We start from the raw sequence: 19,243 nt of genomic DNA, 5'->3' as shown, positions 1-19,243 counted from the left end.
CCTCTGCTGCCTCTCCACTGCTGCTACAGGGGTATTTGTTGTGAAAGAGAGGGATCTGCACTGAAAGAGAATCTATGTTCAGCTCTGGGTACTGATCTAGAGACTCATCCAACTCCCCCGTGAGAAGCGCTCTTTCCAACTTTTGCAGGACGTTTAGACTGTCCTGGTCAAAACGGTCGCCAAACTGAACCTCCACACCATCCAACACTTAAAAAAATTCTGCCCTATAGTGATCCACTGTTTTGCCAGCAAATCGTCTTGAGTGCGTCTCAATGGATTCACTAGAGTCAATCAATGTTGTTGCTTTCTCATACAGTGCAAGGTAGCTTTCGTCATTTCTCTTGCCCCTAAGAGATGACCGCACACACTCGACTGCAGCCTGCATACCAGAGACAGTCTGAGTTTTCTTCTGCAGTGAAATGTTTAGACATTCAAGCTCTCCAAGAACAGCAGAGGCAATTGTGAGGCCCAACACAGTCTTGCCTTTGCTGAAGTGCTCGAATAAGCCACTGGCAGTTGAAGCTGTCTTGGATGCAGTTTTTGCCATCTCCTCTAGGCTGCTTAGTACCCGCTCATACTGCCCTAGCACAGCTCTAATAGCAGTATTCCGCACAGTCCACCTCGTTGGACATAGGGGTTTCAGGGTGGTCAGATTTGTATCTTTGGACGTGGCAATTGATTCAAACATGCTCTTAAACTTTCCTGACTGGCCATAGAGGACACCTAACTGATGGACCCAAGAAAGGGAATCCCGGATCAGTGGGGAGGCTGTGCAGCCAGCCTGTGTAATCAGATTTACACAGTGTGCTCCACAATGCACATAGAGGGCTAATGGCTGCTGCCTCCTCACAATTGCCTGTGCACCTGTGTATTTTCCTGCCATGTTTAGAGTCACCATCGTAGCTCTGCCCACGTAAGCCAGACATGGGCAAATTGAGCCTCAACAACACATCAGTTGCCACTTTCGCAATGCCCTCGCCTGTTGTCTCCGACACCCTGTATAGCCCAATAAACTCCTTGTGAGGGACAAGGTCATGGTCAACATAATGCAGGCAGACACTCTCCTGTTCAGCACCAGAGACATCTTGAGTACCATCAACAATTACTGAAAATTGTACAATCGGAAGAGACCTAATCTCAGCTGCAATGCCTTGAATGACTGTATTGGCCATGATGTTCAGAATTTCATTCTGTGCTTTGGGGCCTGTGTACATTGTGGTACGCTCTGTTAACCACTTCAGTAAAATGGGGTCATGCTCTTCTGCCCTACGTTTCAAAAGCTGGTATAAATTCCCACTGTCATCCGTGTGGCCTCTAAAGGCTTGTCTCTGTCTTACTACATGCCGCACCGAACTAACAATTTTCATCAAGCAATGCCTTGCGTCCTCCTGCTGTTTACCCCACGCGCTGGATAACTGGGCACTGATTGGATTTAGCTGGTGTGCTGTTACAGTTACAAAGTGGCGGTGGGTTTGGCAGTTTTGATGTGCTGTGAATTTTTCAATGGCTTTTCTCCAGTTCCTAAATCCTGCACTAATGAAGGCAGCATCTGCTCTTTGGCCAAAAGATGGCTGGCTTGAAAACCCTTGGCTACAGTGAAAACACAACACTCCTTTTATTGATGGGTTATAATGAAACGTCAACACTCTGTTGGCAAGAGTTTGCGGTTCTATAAATTGTGGGTGTGGCTGATATGGTTTTGTGCCATCACTGAGGTAACTGGACAATGCTGTGCCACTGTCCCCTATACTGGTGCTGCTGGCAACAAGGGTGACACCTGTTCCTGCCGTGGCTGTGACACTGTCCTCTGAAGTCTCTCTCCCTGGCTCTTTCCCTTTCACCACCCTCACTGACTCAGTCTGTCTCCTAGAAAAGAAATAAGGTGTTTGCCGTACTCCTAACTACCGGTACCCAAAACTACACAATTAATCAAAACAGCAATACCATTGCCTTAAACAAATCTTAGTTCAGTAAGTTGAGAGTGGGGGTATCTATGGCATTTTCCAATTATGTCCCTATTTTACAAGTTTAAAAAAATTAGAACCTTTCATAATGTTGCCAAACAAAGACTCAAACTTACCTGAGACTCCCTGTCTCTGCCAGTCTGTCCCTGCATATCTGTCCCCAACTCTGCTGTCTGTGTACCATCTGTTGCCTGCTCTGCCTAATGACATCAATGTGAAACATTTCTATTAGCATTTCACTTCTTTCTTATGAACATTTTATCAACTAGTCTTTGAGATATTAGGCTACTAGGGTTCTTACTTTGCGTTTTGGTGTACTGAAAAATACTCTGATGTCAGTCTTTTTTCTGCCATTTTTCTACCTAGCTGGCTACACACACACACAGTGTGTAGGTTATTTACAGTAGGAGATGGGCTTCTATCATCTTATCTTCTATCATTCTATGTGGACTTCGATCTAAAAGGTAGCTAGCAAATGTGAAACGGATTAAAATGACAAGAGTTGACAGCTGTATGAGTTCATCATTTACACAACATATGCTGCAACCTTTTGTAATTTTAATCGTTTGTTTCATATTGGCTGGCTTCCAACAATAGCTGAATTTGCAAAGCTAGCGAGCACCAATTCCGTTTCAGTGGTGTTTGCTATAATCTTTGCTACCCGGGTTAAATAAAGTTGAAATAAAATAAATAAATAAAGTTCCCTTGCGACAATTTAGCTTTTGCAACGAGACCATTAAATATATTTAAGACAATGGTAAGAAGAGAGTGTAGTTCTGTTCAGTTTGGACTTCAGTTTATCGCTAACCTTATCATGCTGATCTTGGAATAAATTGACGATAGCAAAGATTCCATCTTTGACGAGGCCACATAAATGGAATAGGTACTAGCTAGCTTAATAGTTAATATTTGCCCGCTAGCTCTGCATATTCAGCTAGTGTGTGTGTGTGATTGACTGGATGAACCTCACGTCAGTTACGTGCATTGAGTGCCTTTCAGACAGTAGATACGACCTCTACGTTACCTAGCAAGCTAAGGAACTGGCAGTGGATCAAACCATTGTGAGGCAAAGGGTGGGGGGGTCGCAATCTTTTGAAACTTAAAAACGCGCTATTAAGTGTCTATAATCAGCACAATTGCTTTCATTGCGTATTATTAATATTATTTAACTTACATAGTTATGTTTCAGTGATATATTGGGGGGGACAAATCATATTTTTCCCAGGATGGGGGGGTCGTGTCCCCCCCGTCCCCCCCGGGATTTCCGCCCCTGGGTGCGGCTTATATTCAGGTGTGCTTAATAGTCCGGAAATTACGGTGTGTATATATAGAAATCAAATATGATATTCTCAATGTCATCTAAAATTGTCTCCAGTGACCCAAGTCATAGACTGTTCTCACTGCTACTGCACGGCAAGCGGTACCGGAACACCAAGTCTAGGTCCAAAAGGCTCCTTAACAGCTTCTACCCCCAAGCCATAAGACTGCTGAACAATTAATAAAATGGCAACGTGGACTATTTGCATTGACACCCCCCCTCCTTTGTTTTTACACTGCTGCTACCCGCTGTTTATTATCTATGCATAGCCACTTTACCCCTACCTACATGTACAAATTACTTTGACTAACCTGTACGCCCGCACATTGACTCGGTACTGGTACCCCCAATATATAGCCTCATTATTGTTATTTTATTGTCACTTTTTTTCTCTTTTTTTTTTACTTTAGTTTATTTTGTAAATATTTTCTTAACCAACAGTGCCGTTCAAGAAAGAGTTAAGGGCTTGTAAGTAAGCATTTCACGGTAAGGTCCTGTTGTATTCGGCACATGTGACAAATAACATTTGATATGAATAAACAAATATTTGCATAACCAAGGAAATATGAAAACGGGCTCCAACCCAACAACCCATAATTGCTTACTGCTCTAAGCAAAACAATTACCATAACCATAAATGGAGCCTAAGTACCATATTATAAAAATGGCTTTATACATTCTTTCAAAAATGTTCTTTGGAAAAATGTATCCCACTTGCTTCTGAAGCTAAGCAGGGTTATTCCTGGTCAGTCCCTGGATGGGAGACCAGATGCTGCTGGAAGTGGTGTTGAAGGGCCATGGTTGCCCTTAGTTTGACGATTTAATCCGGAGACAGGTCTTTTCTCCATCTCCTTAGCTATTATACTCGAATTCCACTGATTTCAAAACTCGATCCTCCAGAAAATGGAGAGCATACACATAATGTTAGCTAGCGAGCCAGCCAGCTAACAGAACACTAACTTTACTACGCTATACATAAAAAAAAATGCGATAGAGAGGATTACCTAGACATACTGACCAGCTCCAATAGTCAGAAGCGTGCTATATGGCAGACCAATCCAAACTCATCTCTCGGCATGTCCAGCCCACTCATTCTCAGCCAATCATGGCTAAACCAACTAGGCTCGAAATGTTAACAATTTTATTTGTTTTTACAGATGGCATACAAGTTTGTTAGTAAGGCACATGAAAGTTCACATGTTCGAGAAGGCATTTCTGCCAAAAAATGCATTTTGATTTAAATAATAAAGTTTACGTTCAAACGGCTCTCCTGTGAAGTAGTGACCCGCGACATATGACTAGTTTCTTGAAACGGGTCACATATGTTAGTCCTATCAATAATATAATGAAAATTAACTAAACATTTTTTAACCCTTTGACGCGTACAAACACATGGGTGTGATCATTCTACAGTGTTCCCTGCAGTGTACGCTCAAACCGGTGTGATTTAGAACCCTTATGTAACGGAGACGCTGGGAGTCGAGAAGCAGGTGCAGGGGGTGCGTTTTAATAATACCAGAAACATGGAACGATACAAAACAAGAGTATCGTCTGGACATGAAACGCATAACCAATACTGCCTGGGGAATGGAACTTAGGGAGTGACAGATATAGGGTAAGTAATCAGTGAAATGATGGAGTCCAGGTGTGTCTCCTGATGAGGCACAGGTGCGTGTTATGATGGTGCCAGGTGTGCGTAATGATGGTTTTCAGAGCCAGTGATTTAGTAAACCGGCGACGTTGAACGCAGGAGACGTGACAGCTTATTTACAACGTCTAGTTTCGATTGAAGCAGTCAGCGTTTGAGCTGGCAACACTGTTTTTTTCACAGAAACATTTTGCACAAACACAGTCCTTACAACATATGTTCTGAATGTGACTTGTTTCTTTCTGGAAGTAATGTTAAGACATACACAAAATTGGCGACAGCGTAACACAATCATCCAAACCGGAAAATGTAGGCTACATTACATTAGTCCGCCACCATGTTTTTCTTTTCTTTTTCGGATCAACCAAAGATAAGAAGAGACAAGATGAGTTTGATACCTTTGCAGTATGCATGTTGAAGGGGGCTTGTTGTCTACCATCATTCACTTCTGGAAGTTTTACGCGAAAGATGAGTGAACCAGCCATCACCTCATTTTTTAGAACATCTTTGTTCTGACAGATTTATGTGACACCTAGAATGCATTGTATAATGTCAACAAACATGGCGCCACACAGCTGGCAAATAGCTTAGCATTAGCTCATCATAATCAGTACAACCTTCAAAAAAGTATTTTACAACACATCATATGTCTCCATTACAATCTATGCAAGAATCGGAGTGCATGATTTGTGACCAGTACTTGAAAACGTGAATAAAAAAGTAAATACATTATTCTTCATACATACATACATACATACATACATACGGTATGCAACAGTAGAAACGACACTACGATATACAGAAAATAAGGTACTTACTTTGATTGGAACGCACACGTCCAGGAAAGGAAAACAACAATGAAGGCAATGCAATCGCCAGCCAGATAATGTGCCAGGGGTAAAAAGTGTGTGCTAGACTGTGTCTGCATACTTAGTCTGGGGAAACAATGGGGAGGTGCTTAGGCTCTCGTCGAAAACAGAAGTTTGTCCGGTTCAGTAAAGCCTCAAACATAAATTTGGCTACTTCTATGTGAATTAATTAGGAGATGGAACACACCTCAATTCAAACTGTTAGAAAATAAAACTTGTTTGAAAATAATTTCAAGTTGAAATATAGCCTATAGATGATTAGCAGCCCGTGTGTGTCTTGGTTTGAGGGCAGCGCGGGTTAACTGTCCTGTTGTGTAACAATTGCATTTTGGAACAGTGAGTGCATTCTGACATCACGAGCATAAAAGAATTAGCTGGGGTGATGGTTAGAGATATTTGAATCTGAAATGAAAAGGTTAAGATATCTGATTTTTTTGTTTAGAAATACTTTTCTACAATGACACACTTAGCTAGCAAACCACCTCATTCCTTTCTGTTAGCATGTGCACGTAGTACACCATCATGCTTTCTGCATACGCTTCTTTTCAGATTCAACAATGATTCTGCTATTGTGGAACCTACATTACCGCATTCCCTCTTGCTCTTGGTCCTCCTTATCTTTGTAAGTCACCTTGATTCTGCACCTGTGTGTTTTAACAGTTTCTTTATGAAAATATTTTTTTTTACGAACTACCAGACCAGTAGCTAAAGCAAGGGGCTATAGCAGCGCACAAGTAGCCTATAGATGCATGCTGGACCGGGCATGCCCTGAGCTGGTGAAGTGAGCGGTATTGGAGCTAAATTGGATTGGGTGAGAAAGCCGACGCTCCAGCTTTTTCGGAAACTCGCTCCACGCTCTAGTCAATTTGGGCACTCTCCGCTCCAGCTCCACTTCACTCACATACTCAGACCAATCAGTAGCTCAACATTGGCATTGATTTGGGTCAACTCAACATCCCTAAGATACGGCCACCGTCTGAGGTTGTCTTGCGGCGAGGGAATGTTGTCTTTGGTGACATAGATACTTGGTTGTGCGTAGATGTCTGGCAACTGAAGGAAAGTGTTGCTCTTGAGACCAGCCACCTTAACCCGGTGACCTTGAGACTGCAGACAGGCTTTTCCTGGTCCATTGTCTTAAGAAGGATCTCCATTTTCTTACCTTTAGCATTTAAGCTGAGTCATCAGTTCCTCAGTGCAAAACATTGCTTTCCTCCCAGGGTCAAGGAAAGCATATGTTTGCACAATTTTGCTCCCTTTTGAGAGTTTGACCTGAAGTGGTACAATGGTGAGAGCACACTCTTTCCTACCGGCCCTAGTATGACTGCTGACATTTAAGGGGACCATTACACTTGTCACTAGTGCCTTTTCAGTGGCTTCTGAAGGAGCCGCCGCCTCAGCCTGCTGGTGGTTTTTCTTTTCCCTTTCAAAGTGCAACAAACTTTGGTGCTTTTGATTACACTGATGACAGGTCATGTGCTTCTGACAGTTCTTACTCATACTGAATGTCCCCTTGTGAGACATCCAATGTAGAAGCTTTTGCTTTTGAGAAATTCAACTTTCTTCTAGTTTTGGCCTAATGTTTCAACTTCTGACAGAATTCCAATGCATGATCACGGTCACAGAAAATGCAGTTTCTTTAAAGGCACAGAAAATGCAGTTTCTTTAAAGGCACCTGATGTGTTGTTGTCTTGCTTTCTGTCTGTGCTGGAGTTTGATTTCACAGATTTTTCAGTTACTGCTCCAACTGTGGTGGCAAAACTGCTCTTCCTGCTGGAGGGTTTAACCCTTTGCATTGAGTCTGTGGACTTAAACTTGGAACCTGACCTTTTGAACTGTGGTGTCTTGAATGTCACTATAGACTGGATCCAATTCCATTTGGGCCTGCTTCTCCACAAACTCCACCAAGTCTTTAAACTGGGCTTTTCTACTGTGTTGATCCTGAAAATCACACACCTGAACTCCACTTCTCCTGGAGCTTGAATGGCAGTTTTGAGACAATAGCTCTGAGATTGGCTGGATTCTCCAGGTCCTCCATGTGTTTTAATGTCCTGCATTGTGTTAGAACAGCCTCTAAAGAATAGTGCATAAGAACGCAATGCCTTCTCATCTTCTGGTGTAATGACTGACCAGCTCAGATCTTTTTCCATATAGGCAGAATTTTATTTGAATTGCCAGTTGAACTCCTGCTCTTTCCTTGTTTCATTGTATCCTGTTGCTGGATTAATGTGCAAATGAATATGAACAAGTTCTCTTGGTTGGTCACTTGTATACTTCTCTAAATAATAAAGCCTGCCTTGCATGTTGTTAGTTTTGCATTCAATACCATGTTGGAAAGCTTTAATGAATGACCTGTAATGAAGTTGGTCACCATCGAACACTGTTATTTCTCTCTTGCAGTAGAGAGAGCTGCTGCTGTTTATCAGAAATTCAGTGATGTCATTCTGTCTTTGGATAGCATTGGTGAGAGCATCTCGGTTGCTTGTATCATTAGCAATGTAGCTGGTAGCATTATCTTAGTGGCTTGTAACATTAGCTTGGTTGCTAGTAGCATTAGCCTGGTTTGAACCTGCACTTTGAGTTGCTTGCACATTAGCACCATCTATGAGTGTTAGTGGCTGCTGCTGTGGCTGCTGTGCTTGTCGGCAGAGGTGGGACCAAGTCATTGTTTTACAAGTCACAAGTAAGTCTCAAGTCTTAGCACTCAAGTCCCAAGTCAAGACAGGCAAGTCTGAGTCAAGTTTCAAATCAAGTCCTAAACTTTGAGTTTCGAGTCCTAAACAAGCCATAATGTGCTCTTCACCAAATGTAATACCATTTCATATTTAACAAGAGTAATAGTATATAAGATTTATGCAAATCATGAATGCTTTTAAAAATATATATATTTATTACTTTCCAAATAAACTTTATATTTCCATGGAAGTACATGGGTAGTCATGAGAAAGACCCATCAATATGACAGCAAAAACAAAATATTGTAGTGCTCTCTCTCTCTATCTCTCTCCAGATATACTCTAGACACCTAAAACAATCCTGCCATAAAGTTACAATCATTTATTAAAAGGTACATCAAAACAACTGGTACTGAACTTCAAGTAGGCCTACAATTTGAACACTGGCCTGAATGTCTGAGAAAAAAATACAGATCCCAAAGATGGGAGATAAAACCTGAACATGGAAGACTACGTGTGTGTGTGTGTAATGCATAAACAGTTTCATTTTTATCTTATCTCAGGGCCCCATAATGCATTGCATTTGCAAAAGACCATATTCGATGAAAGTCTGTCAGTCATTTGTGCATGATGAGGCCACACTATGATGTCACCATGGCTGAAGACACGCTCCACCGGAGCACTGGAGGCAGGCACTGCCAAGACCCTGATGGCCACTCGGGGACAGTAAGGGAAGAGCCTTCCTGTTCATTGCCCAGAACAAGAGGGCATTCTGTACTTTGCATATGTCAAGGTAGTGACTTCGCTGTAGTGCTGGAGTGGTCCCAACAGCTTTCTTCTGCCTCTGACAGTATGCTGCAAACAGCCCTTCTTGTCCAAGACTATGGTCCTCTCGCTCTTCCTCATCAACAAGAGGCACAGCTTGCTCTTGTCCCTGTAGCATCTTGCAGAATCAGTTCTGGCAAAACATGTAAAAGCATAGCAGAAACAAAAAGGCTGGTATTGGTGATGCAGTGGGTTAAACTGAAAAAGTATTATTGTTGCAGTCAATTGGATTAAATTATGAGAAAAAGTTACATTAAACTCAATAATATTTACCTTTAACTCTTTGTGCCACTTCCTCCTTGACCTCCTCCTTGACCAGCACATGGTGCTCCACCTACATCAGAGAAAAAGCCGGATCCAAGGCAGCTGCTTTGAGGTAGACTGGATCTGAAAAGGGGGCAGTGATTCCATCTTGTGTCCTGGCCATTTTCACATTGATGAAGATTCCAAGAAATATTTTGTTCAGGGATGCCTGGAGACTTCTGACCAGGCCGCTCAGGAAATGGACTTGAGGCATCCGCTGCTCCAGGTGGTGATTCAGGGACAGGACCGAGGGAACAGCAGAACTGATTGTGACTACCTTCTCCCCCTGTGTCATATCTGTTGCTTCTCCAAATGGCTTCAGGATGTCCACCAACTCCTTCAACTTATTCCACTTCTGTACTGTGAACAACAACTCCTTGTGTCCAGCCTTTTCTAGAACATGACTGAGCTTTAGATGGTCACATTGGATAACTGCCTTCACTTGTCTCAGTGTTGAGTTCCATCTTGTGTTGACAGCAGCAGGGATGCCTCTTTCCCCAAATTCAGCCTCAAACACCTCTTTGAATGTTGTGCTTGTATATAGCAGTGAGCTGATTTTTGATAACTTTGAAAGAGAAGGTGTCATCACTTTTGTTTCTTTCAAGCCATCTCCCACCACCAGCTGGAGAGTGTGGGTAAAACACTGCAAGCGCTGTTTTTTTGCAATAGCAGCATCCACTGTTTGCTGGTGTTCCAGGGTTAGGTCATTCCAGAGCTCTGGGTCATCAAGGTGATATTTGTCATGTACTTCATCTTCTTGTTCTATGGGGAAGCACACGGTGAATGCTTTTCTCATGTTGGTAGCATTATCACTAATGATATAGTCAAATGTATCTTTAATGCTGTACTCACCACATATGGCCTCAAATTGCTCACGATTCTTTCGGCCATGTAGGGGCCTTTGAAGCGGTCACAGGCCAAGAGATTGGACTTGAACTGTATCCTCTCTCCATCTTTCTCCATACAGTGCACAGTGACACCAAGGAACCCCCTCATCATTCGGTTCGACCAAATGTCCACTGTGACTGAAACATGGTCTGTGTTGCTCAACTGAGTTTTCAGTTTTGAACGTCTCTCTGTAGCAAGGTTCTCTACTTTTGATGTCAATGTTCTATGACACACTGGGCTGTACTTACTGACAGAAAGTGACAAACTCTTGTTTTCCACAATAGACAGAGGCAAGTTGCAATCGATAACCAGGTCGGACAGCATTGCATTGTTGATAGCTTTCTGCTGTAGATGATTCTGTACTGCCCTACACCACGGGTCTCCATGAACTGTGAGATTTGAGACTGTTGTGGTTCACTTGTGACACTTTTGTTCATCTGGTATTGTTCAAATCTGTAAGCAAATTAAAAAACAAGTGTTGAGCGGGGCAGTAGCACAATCTTGCCTGGTCTCAATCTTGGGTGCAATGATCACATTCCCGCACTGGCTGACTGTGTGGAGGCTCATTGATTTAATGTTATGTTAGCCTACATGCTATACTAGCAAAGTTATATATAGCTGTTGGCTATATTAGCCACGACTTACCGTTCTTTGTGCAGCTTCAAATGTCGAACAAAGTTGGAAGTTGTTGTGCCTCCATCTGTAATTTTCTTCCCACACGTTTTGCAAGTTGCAATGCGTTTTTTGTTGACTTCAGCGTAGTCTGTATATCCGAAAATTATAATTTTGGGTGTCATCTTTCCAATTGCTTAATCTGAATTCACCCGCCGACGTTCCTCTGCACTGCCACACGCAAATTTTTCTCTGCTGGCACAATTTCATTGGCTGCTGTCCGATTCAAACTTTAATCCGTTAAATGAAGAGTTGATGCGCTGCACACTTTTTTTAATAGCATCATTTTTAATATTTGGGCTTGGGGAGGGTATCAAGTCAGGTCGAGTCATAAGGCTCAAGTCCAAGTCAAGTCACGAGTCATTGGTGTCAGTCGAGTTGCAAGTCATCATATTTGTGACTCGAGTCTGACTCGAGTCAAAGTCATGTGACTCGAGTCCACACCTCTGCTTGTCGGTCTCCCTGTTTGGATCCTGTACCCACCTGGACTTACTTGCCGCACACAAACACAAATACATTCAAGTTACATACACATCACAATTGCTGCTACCAGATTCAGTAGGAGTAGGTAAACCCTGTGTTGGTGCAGGATTTTGTGCCATCATTTGTATGAACACCTCAGAGGCATTTTGGTCAAGTTCGGTCCAGTTTCTTTTGTCACCCATTGAGTTTTCTCCATACAGTCACTGGAATGCCTCATAGGCTTTGTGGTAAGCTTCAGTCCAGTCTATTTACTCTCACCCACTTAACTATTTCTTGTTTGTGCAACAGAGGATTTTTCATTCTTTTAAAACTTGCATTTTGGCAGCTGATGCATCAGATCAAAGTTTATTTGTCACTTGCGCTGAATACAGCAGGTGTAGACCTTACAGTGAAATGCTTACTTACAGGCTCTAACCAAGAGTGCAAAAAAGGTATTAGGTGAACAATAGGTAAGTAAAGAAATAAAACAACAGTAAAAAGACAGGCTATATACAGTAGCGAGGCTACATACAGACACTGGTTAGTCAGGCTGATTTGAGGTAGTATGTACATGTAGATATGGTTAAAGTGACTATGCATATATGATGAATAGAGAGTAGCAGTCATGTAAAAGAGGGGTTGGTGGGTGGTGGGACACAATGCAGATAGCCTGGTTAGCCAATGTGCGGGAGCACTGGTTGGTCAGCCCAATTGCAGTAGTATGTACATGAATGTATAGTTAAAGTGACTATGCATATATGATAAACAGAGAGTAGCAGCAGCGTAAAAAGAGGGGTTGGGGGGCACACAATGCAAATAGTCCGGGTAGCCATTCAGCTGTTCAGGAGTCTTGTGGCTTGGGGGTAAAAACTGTTGAGAAGCCTTTTTGTCCTAGACTTGGCACTCCGGTACCGCTTGCCATGCGGTAGTAGAGAGAACAGTCTATGACTGGGGTGGCTGGGGTCTTTGACAATTTTTAGGGCCTTCCTCTGACACCGCCTGGTGTAGAGGTCCTGGATGGCAGGCAGCTTAGCCCCAGTGATGTACTGGGCCGTACGCACTACCCTCTAGTGCCTTGCGGTCAGAGGCAGAGCAATTTCCAGACCAGGCAGTGATGCAACCAGTCAGGATGCTCTCGATGTTGCAGCTGTAGAACCTTTTGAGGATCTCAGGACCCATGCTAAATCTTTTTAGTTTCCTGAGGGGGAATAGGCTTTGTCGTGCCCTCTTCACGACTGGCTTGGTGTGTTTGGACCATTCTAGTTTGTTGTTGATGTGGACACCAAGGAACTTGAAGCTCTCAACCTGCTCCACTACAGCCCCGTCGATGAGAATGGGGGCGTACTTGGTCCTCCTTTTCCTGTAGTCCACAATCATCTCCTGAGCCACAATCAACAATCTCCACGCCAGCTCAGCTTCCATTTCCACCAATTCCTTTTTTGCCTTGTTGTGTTTCTTCCATATAAAGAGCATGTTTGTTTTCCAAAACTACAGCTTTAGCTTTCAAAGCAGCGTGCTCAGCCTGTGCTTTCATTTTAGCACTGGATGCCCTTGACGTTGAGCTGGATGCATCTGACTTTTTTGATACAGCAGATACTGTCATGTGGACCAATTGCAAACAAAGGTTCCAATTTTCCAGGTAAATGGAAAAAGATCAAGATTAAAACTGTATGCCAACCCGGTGACCCAAACGTTTGCCATCCCTCGTAGGACTTACATCCTGTCTCTTATACCAGTATGTGGCCATCTGGGCGGGCCCACCTGCACCACCAACTAATTGAGGCTAGAGGGCGTAGTTGACCTATTTCTAATTCATGTCATAGGCCCATAATAAGAGACCACCAAATAATAATGCATACACCATACCTGTATATAGAAATGAAATATGATATTCTAAATGAGCGATATCATCAAATAAACAAATATTTTGATAAATGAAATAAAATGAAATGAAAAATGAAAAAAAAAAAAAAAAGACAAAATGAACTGGCTCCAACACTACTGAACACTACTGAACACTTGAACTGGAATGACCACCTGGACTTACTTGCCACACTCATGCACACACACAAATACATTCAAGTTGCACACACATCACAATTGCTGCTACCAGACTCTTATTTACTATTGCTAATACTGCTAAATTTAAAACACCCGCCAATCCCCGCTTTCTCTGATAAATGTGTAAATATTGTACTATAAAGTGTGCCTTCCTGTATTATACTAACATGTTTATTCGATTCTACTGAGCCATTTAATTCGTTCATATTCTGATCTTTTATTATTGTTGCATTGTCTAGAAAGAACTTGAAACAATGAAACTCTGCATGTTGTCTTGCCTGACTCACGCCTCTCCCTTGAGATTAATGATCTAGCCTAGGTTACCCCTGCTTCAGGCCTAATACTTACGGGTGTTGCCCTTGCAGCCCATTTCCGATCCCAGCAACCCGCTGTTACCAGCCACAGCTGGAGTGGGAGAAACCTTTTTTTATAAAAAAACACTCAGTGGGGCGTCCAGCTCTGGGGTAGGGCGACCCATAGTTTGTCAGGCTCTCCTAAGGCTATAAGACCAAGGGAAATGGAGTGGTGAGTATGCTTTCTCCTCTCAACAACTTATCCTTTAATAAATACCTTAGTTTTACACCCACGGGTGCGCGTCACAAACCCTTCACCCGTGGACCTGGAGTTATGCACTGTAATGGGACCTAGTTTCCCACGAGACGAACAAGGTATAGACATTGTGTCATGCCTTAGACTAACATCTTAAAACATTTCTCATACACACCCCAAGCATGGACCCACACCGGTAACAAAGGGAGGAAACTCTCCGGTCTATTTCGGTCAGTGGCCTCTCAAGAGGAAATGCACCGCATGTGTTTATTCAAGCAAAGCCCATTACAGAGAGTCTACTTATCCTATGGATATCCTAGCTCCCAAATTGAGGAAACCCAATCCTGTTCCTCCTAAAGGAAAATACAAATGATATGGTCCTTTCCTTGTGGGTTAAAAGCAGAGGCTCCTATCCCAACAGCTAAAACAGCAATTAAAGCTCAAGTAGAAAATGCTCCAAAAAGAGAGAGGTGTTCTCGAAAAAGGCTCTGCAGAAAAAGCAAAAATTCTGCCTCTATCTTCGGTGATGATGGTGTTGACAGACTGGGGGCTGCTTCCTCCTTCCTCTGCTGGCTGCGAAGTCTCTCAGCTCTTACCCTCCTGTTCCTCTTCCCGTCCTGTTGACTCTCCATCTTCTTGGCCTCCTGCTCTCTCCATCCCAGAACCTGTTGTAGCTCTGCGGGCGTGAGAGTTACATCCATCCCATGGTTCACGACAATGTTCCTTTTTAACCTGTCTCGCCACTCAGGGGAGTATCCCAGTGCTTGGAAGGCAGCCACGGTGCATCCTTTATTTAAAGGGGGAGATCAAGCTGATCCTAACTGTTATAGGCCAATTTCTATCTTTCCCTGTTTATCAAAAGTTTTGAAAGACTTGTCAATAATCAACTAACTGGCTTTCTTGATGTCTATAGTATTCTCTCTGGTATGCAATCTGCTTTCCACTCAGGTTATGGATTTGTCACTGCAACCTTAAAGGTCCTACATTATTTCACCACTGCACTTAACTCTAAGCAATGTTGTGCTGCTGTTTTTATTGACTTGGACAAATCTTTTGATACGGTAGACCATTCCATTCTTGTGGGTCGGCTAAGGAGTATTGGTGTCTCTGAGGGGATGTTGTGCTGCTGTTGTGTTGCTGTCATGTTGTGTTGCGGCCATGTTGTCTTAGGTCTCACTTTATGTAGTGTTGTGGTGTCTCTCTTGTCCTAAAATGTGTTTTGTTATTTTTAATACCAGCCCCTGTCCCCACAGGAGGCCTTTTTCCTCTTGGTAGGCCGTCATTGTAAATAAGAATTTGTTCTTAATTGACTTGCCTAAAACATTAAAATACTAAACCTGGTTTTGGAGGGCCCTGTTTAACCTGGTTTTCATTCCAACTGGTCTCTTGATGACTCACTCTGTGACTTCAGTGATTGTAATGAATGGGCTAAATAACATGCAGTGAAAGGAAAAATGTATATCGCAACCAGACAACTGGAAATGAGGAAAATACAACAACAAAAGTAAGTCACGTTTTCCATTTCAGCAGACTGTAGAGGCTTAACTCTAGCCTTGTTTTAGGAAAAAGTACTTTTATTGATTTCTTTGAGTTAAAAGCACTGACATTTTGGCTACCATAGTCAAAGGTACATTGATAAAAGACCATGAGTCATCAATCCAAATTTTTGTTTCCCCAGGAGCCAAGTTTCCTATTAAGTGGACGGCGCCAGAGGCTGCCCTCTACGGCCGCTTCACCATCAAGTCAGATGTTTGGTCATTTGGGGTCCTGCTCACTGAACTCGCCACCAAAGGCAGAGTGCCATATCCAGGTACCATTTACTTTCCTTTATGAAACAATTCTAAAGGTAGTCCCACACTCTATAGCTATAAAACACCAATATGTCGACACACAATGCCTTCTTCAGGGTTCCATATACTTTCACTAAACAATAGCCCAAGATTAGCCTTTACATACAATTGCACTGAGAAGTGAACGGAAAGGGCAGGGTTTGTATGTTCCATGTGCTTATTATAGTATTCATAAAGGAGGGGTTTGCATTGAAATATATCGTTTTTTAGCTCTAATTCGATTTTGTTTGGCGTGTGGCAGATTCAGAATATGCCCTAGAACAGTTGTACAAATGACTCTTTAAAACAATTCAGAAAATCTTTATAGACAAATGCGGTCTACCCTCCCCCCCACCCCCTCCCTTCAGGCATGATGAACCGGGAGGTACTGGAGCAGGTGGAGCGCGGATACCGAATGCCCTGTCCCGGAGAGTGCCCGAGCTCAATGCACGAGCTCATGCTCACCTGCTGGAGGAAGGATGCCGAGGAGCGGCCCACTTTCGAGTACCTCCAGGGCTTCCTGGAAGATGACTTTACCTCCACCGAGCCCCAGTACCAGCCTGGGGAGAACCTATAGGTTTTAGGGACATCGGTCCCACCATGGGACCACATGGGCGGATTTTCCCACCCCTGCTCACTTTAAACACTGATCAAGGGATGGTTTTGTATTATTTCCTCCCTGTAATGGACAATGGTTAAGGATTGTTTAGGATTGGGGAGAGAGGATGAGCTGATCCTAGATCTTTGGTTATGAGTGGCTTCTAACCTGGAGCTTTTGGGGGAAGTGGGAAGCGTTGTTAATAACTGATCCATAGACAGTTTTTGTGGGGACAGTCGTAGTGTTTGAGGGTTGGACTGATGTGAAAGGTGCTGATCCCAGAAATGTGGGGTGTTGAGCAGCTCTAGTGTCCTAAGGAGAAGGGTGCATTTGCCCCTTATTTTAGCATTTTCTCCACTAATAGTTAAGGTTAGGATTGGGGGAGAGGAAGCTCATCCTAAATCTGTAGCTAGGGGAAACTTCACCCCGGAGAATCCTAAGGGAGGACGGAGGATAATGAGATGGGGCATGGCCATTGTTTTGACCCTCGCTCTCTGACCTAGTACCCTTCTTCTCAAAGGCTCTGTCCGGATTCCTTCACACTTCTCCCAAAGTGTGCACTACCTGTCAAGCATTGGCTAGACTAGAGGAAGTCTCCCCCATTGTTGAAATCTGTGAGTTTGGAGAATCTAGATGCAGCCATAGCGCCACAGCATCTGACCTCTCCACCTCCTCTTTTTGCAGAGCGCTGCCAACGTGGCATAGGTGCCGTCTGTCTATTGTCCCTCTCTCTTGTGTGAGCCAAATGGCAACCTGTTCCTTACACAGTGCACTACTCTTGACCACTAGTACACTAGTAGGGAATACGGTGCCATTTAGGACTTAGCCTCTGTGTGTGTGTGTGTTTCGCTCAGTCTGTCCCTCTCTCTTTGTTTATCTATCTCTCTCTCTCTTCCTATTTCCTCCTCTCTATATCTCTCCAGTATTCTCAAGTGCTGCTTACGCCAGGTCATCAGGTATCTCCAAAACAAATGTCAAATTTTTTTTTAAAGGTTTTTCTTTGTTTGTCTTCTTTTTTTAATTATTTTTTTATGGATGCTACTTTATTCCTGTGTCCATGTCAATAAAACTAAGTATTAAAGCTCCCAGACAGTTTCACGTGAAACCATTTGGAAGACCGCTTTATATTATACCCATCGAAGTGATGTCAAGGATTAAATTAAGTAAAGCTTTGAGCCATTCGGATATGAAGGATAGCATTCATGCACAGTTAGTTCAATCTTTGTGAATCAAATCTGGCACTACAATCTATGCATGTCTTAATCCCTTACAGATCTTAACATTACCACAATCCTTTAGGCAATTCTTCAATTACTTCAATCTTTTTCATAGGCAGATAGACGGGTGGTGAATTTAAACACTTTTCACACTATTGTGCTATCCCAAACTGTACTGCTTCTAACTACTGTGCTGGCTTTGGATATTTTCTTTTCACATTGTCATTTCCAGCACGCTTCCAGCCACTATGGTGGATGTGGAACCAGTCCAGCGCAGTACTGCTCAGGTGATGGTCATAGGTTAGGTTAGGTTTAAAGGTAGACTCAGTAGTGGGTCAATATAAAGGGTTGGAGAGTAACTGATTACATGTTATCAGTTACGGGTTTATGTAATCTGATTACAAAAATGAACTAATCAGTTACATTACCAGCAACATTTTTGTAATCAGATTAGATACTTTTGAAAAACTAGATGAATTCTTCTTGGAATACTTTTAAATTCAGAAAGGATGTTTGTGAAAAAACACACATTTCTTCAATGACATTCAATTCAGCATTGAAAAAAGGCGCAGGTTTAATTTTCTTCCATCTGACTGAGTCTGACCACAAGCCAGAGACCACTATGATGACACACCAAACGCATTTGGTGGATCCCTTTAGTTTTCTAATGGCTCTTAAAGTAATTAGATTACATTACTGAGTTTGGGGTAATCCAAAAGTTATGTTACTGATTTATAATGTTGGACAGGTAACTAAACTCTGCAAAAAAATAAGTGTCTCTTTTTCAAGACCCTGTCTTTCAAGGATAATTAGTAAAAATCCAAATAACTTCACAGATCTTCATTGTAAAGGGTTTAAACACCGTTTCCCATGCTTGTTCAATGAACCATAAACAATTAATGAACATGCACCTGTGGAACGGTCGTTAAGACACTAACAGCTTACAGACGGTAGGCAATTAAGGTCACAGTTATGAAACCTTAGGACACTAAAGAGGCCTTTCTACTGACTCTGGAAAAACACCAAAAGAAAGATGCCCAGGGTCCCTGCTCATCTGTGTGAACATGCCTTAGGCAACAACGTCGCCTATGGGCACAAACCCACCGTTGCTGGACAGAGACAGGACTGGCAAAAAGTGCTCTTCACTGACGAGTCGCGGTTTTGTCTCACCAGGGGTGTTGGTCGGATTCGTGTTTATCGTCGAAGGAATGAGCGTTACACCAAGGCCTGTACTCTGGAGTGGGATCGATTTGGAGGTGGCGGGTCCGTCATGGTCTGGGGCAGTGTGTCACAGCATCATCGGACTGAGCTTGTCATTGCAGGCAATCTCAACGCTGTGCGTTACAGGGAAGACCTCCTCCCTCATGT

The 19,243-nt window shown here is 42.9% G+C and overlaps 1 protein-coding gene across 2 annotated transcripts in view; it reads left to right on the top strand.

Moving 5' to 3' along the window:
* The window catches only part of LOC106565074 (proto-oncogene tyrosine-protein kinase Src), a 39,432-nt gene extending 21,686 nt beyond the window's left edge, over nt 1-17,746 (top strand). For both annotated transcript variants that reach the window (XM_045691392.1, XM_014131707.2), the window contains 2 exons: nt 15,910-16,041; nt 16,429-17,746. In XM_045691392.1, the coding sequence (XP_045547348.1) occupies nt 15,910-16,041; nt 16,429-16,637 (341 nt within the window). In that variant the 3' untranslated portion in view covers nt 16,638-17,746. The remainder of the gene's footprint in view (nt 1-15,909; nt 16,042-16,428) is intronic.
* The last annotated feature ends 1,497 nt before the right edge of the window (nt 17,747-19,243 follow it).

The sequence above is a fragment of the Salmo salar genome, chromosome ssa12 (genome assembly GCF_905237065.1).
Source record: "Salmo salar chromosome ssa12, Ssal_v3.1, whole genome shotgun sequence".
NCBI lineage: Eukaryota > Metazoa > Chordata > Actinopteri > Salmoniformes > Salmonidae > Salmo > Salmo salar.
The sequence above is the reverse complement of the archived record's forward strand: the minus strand, read 5'-3'. Positions and strand labels throughout refer to the sequence as shown.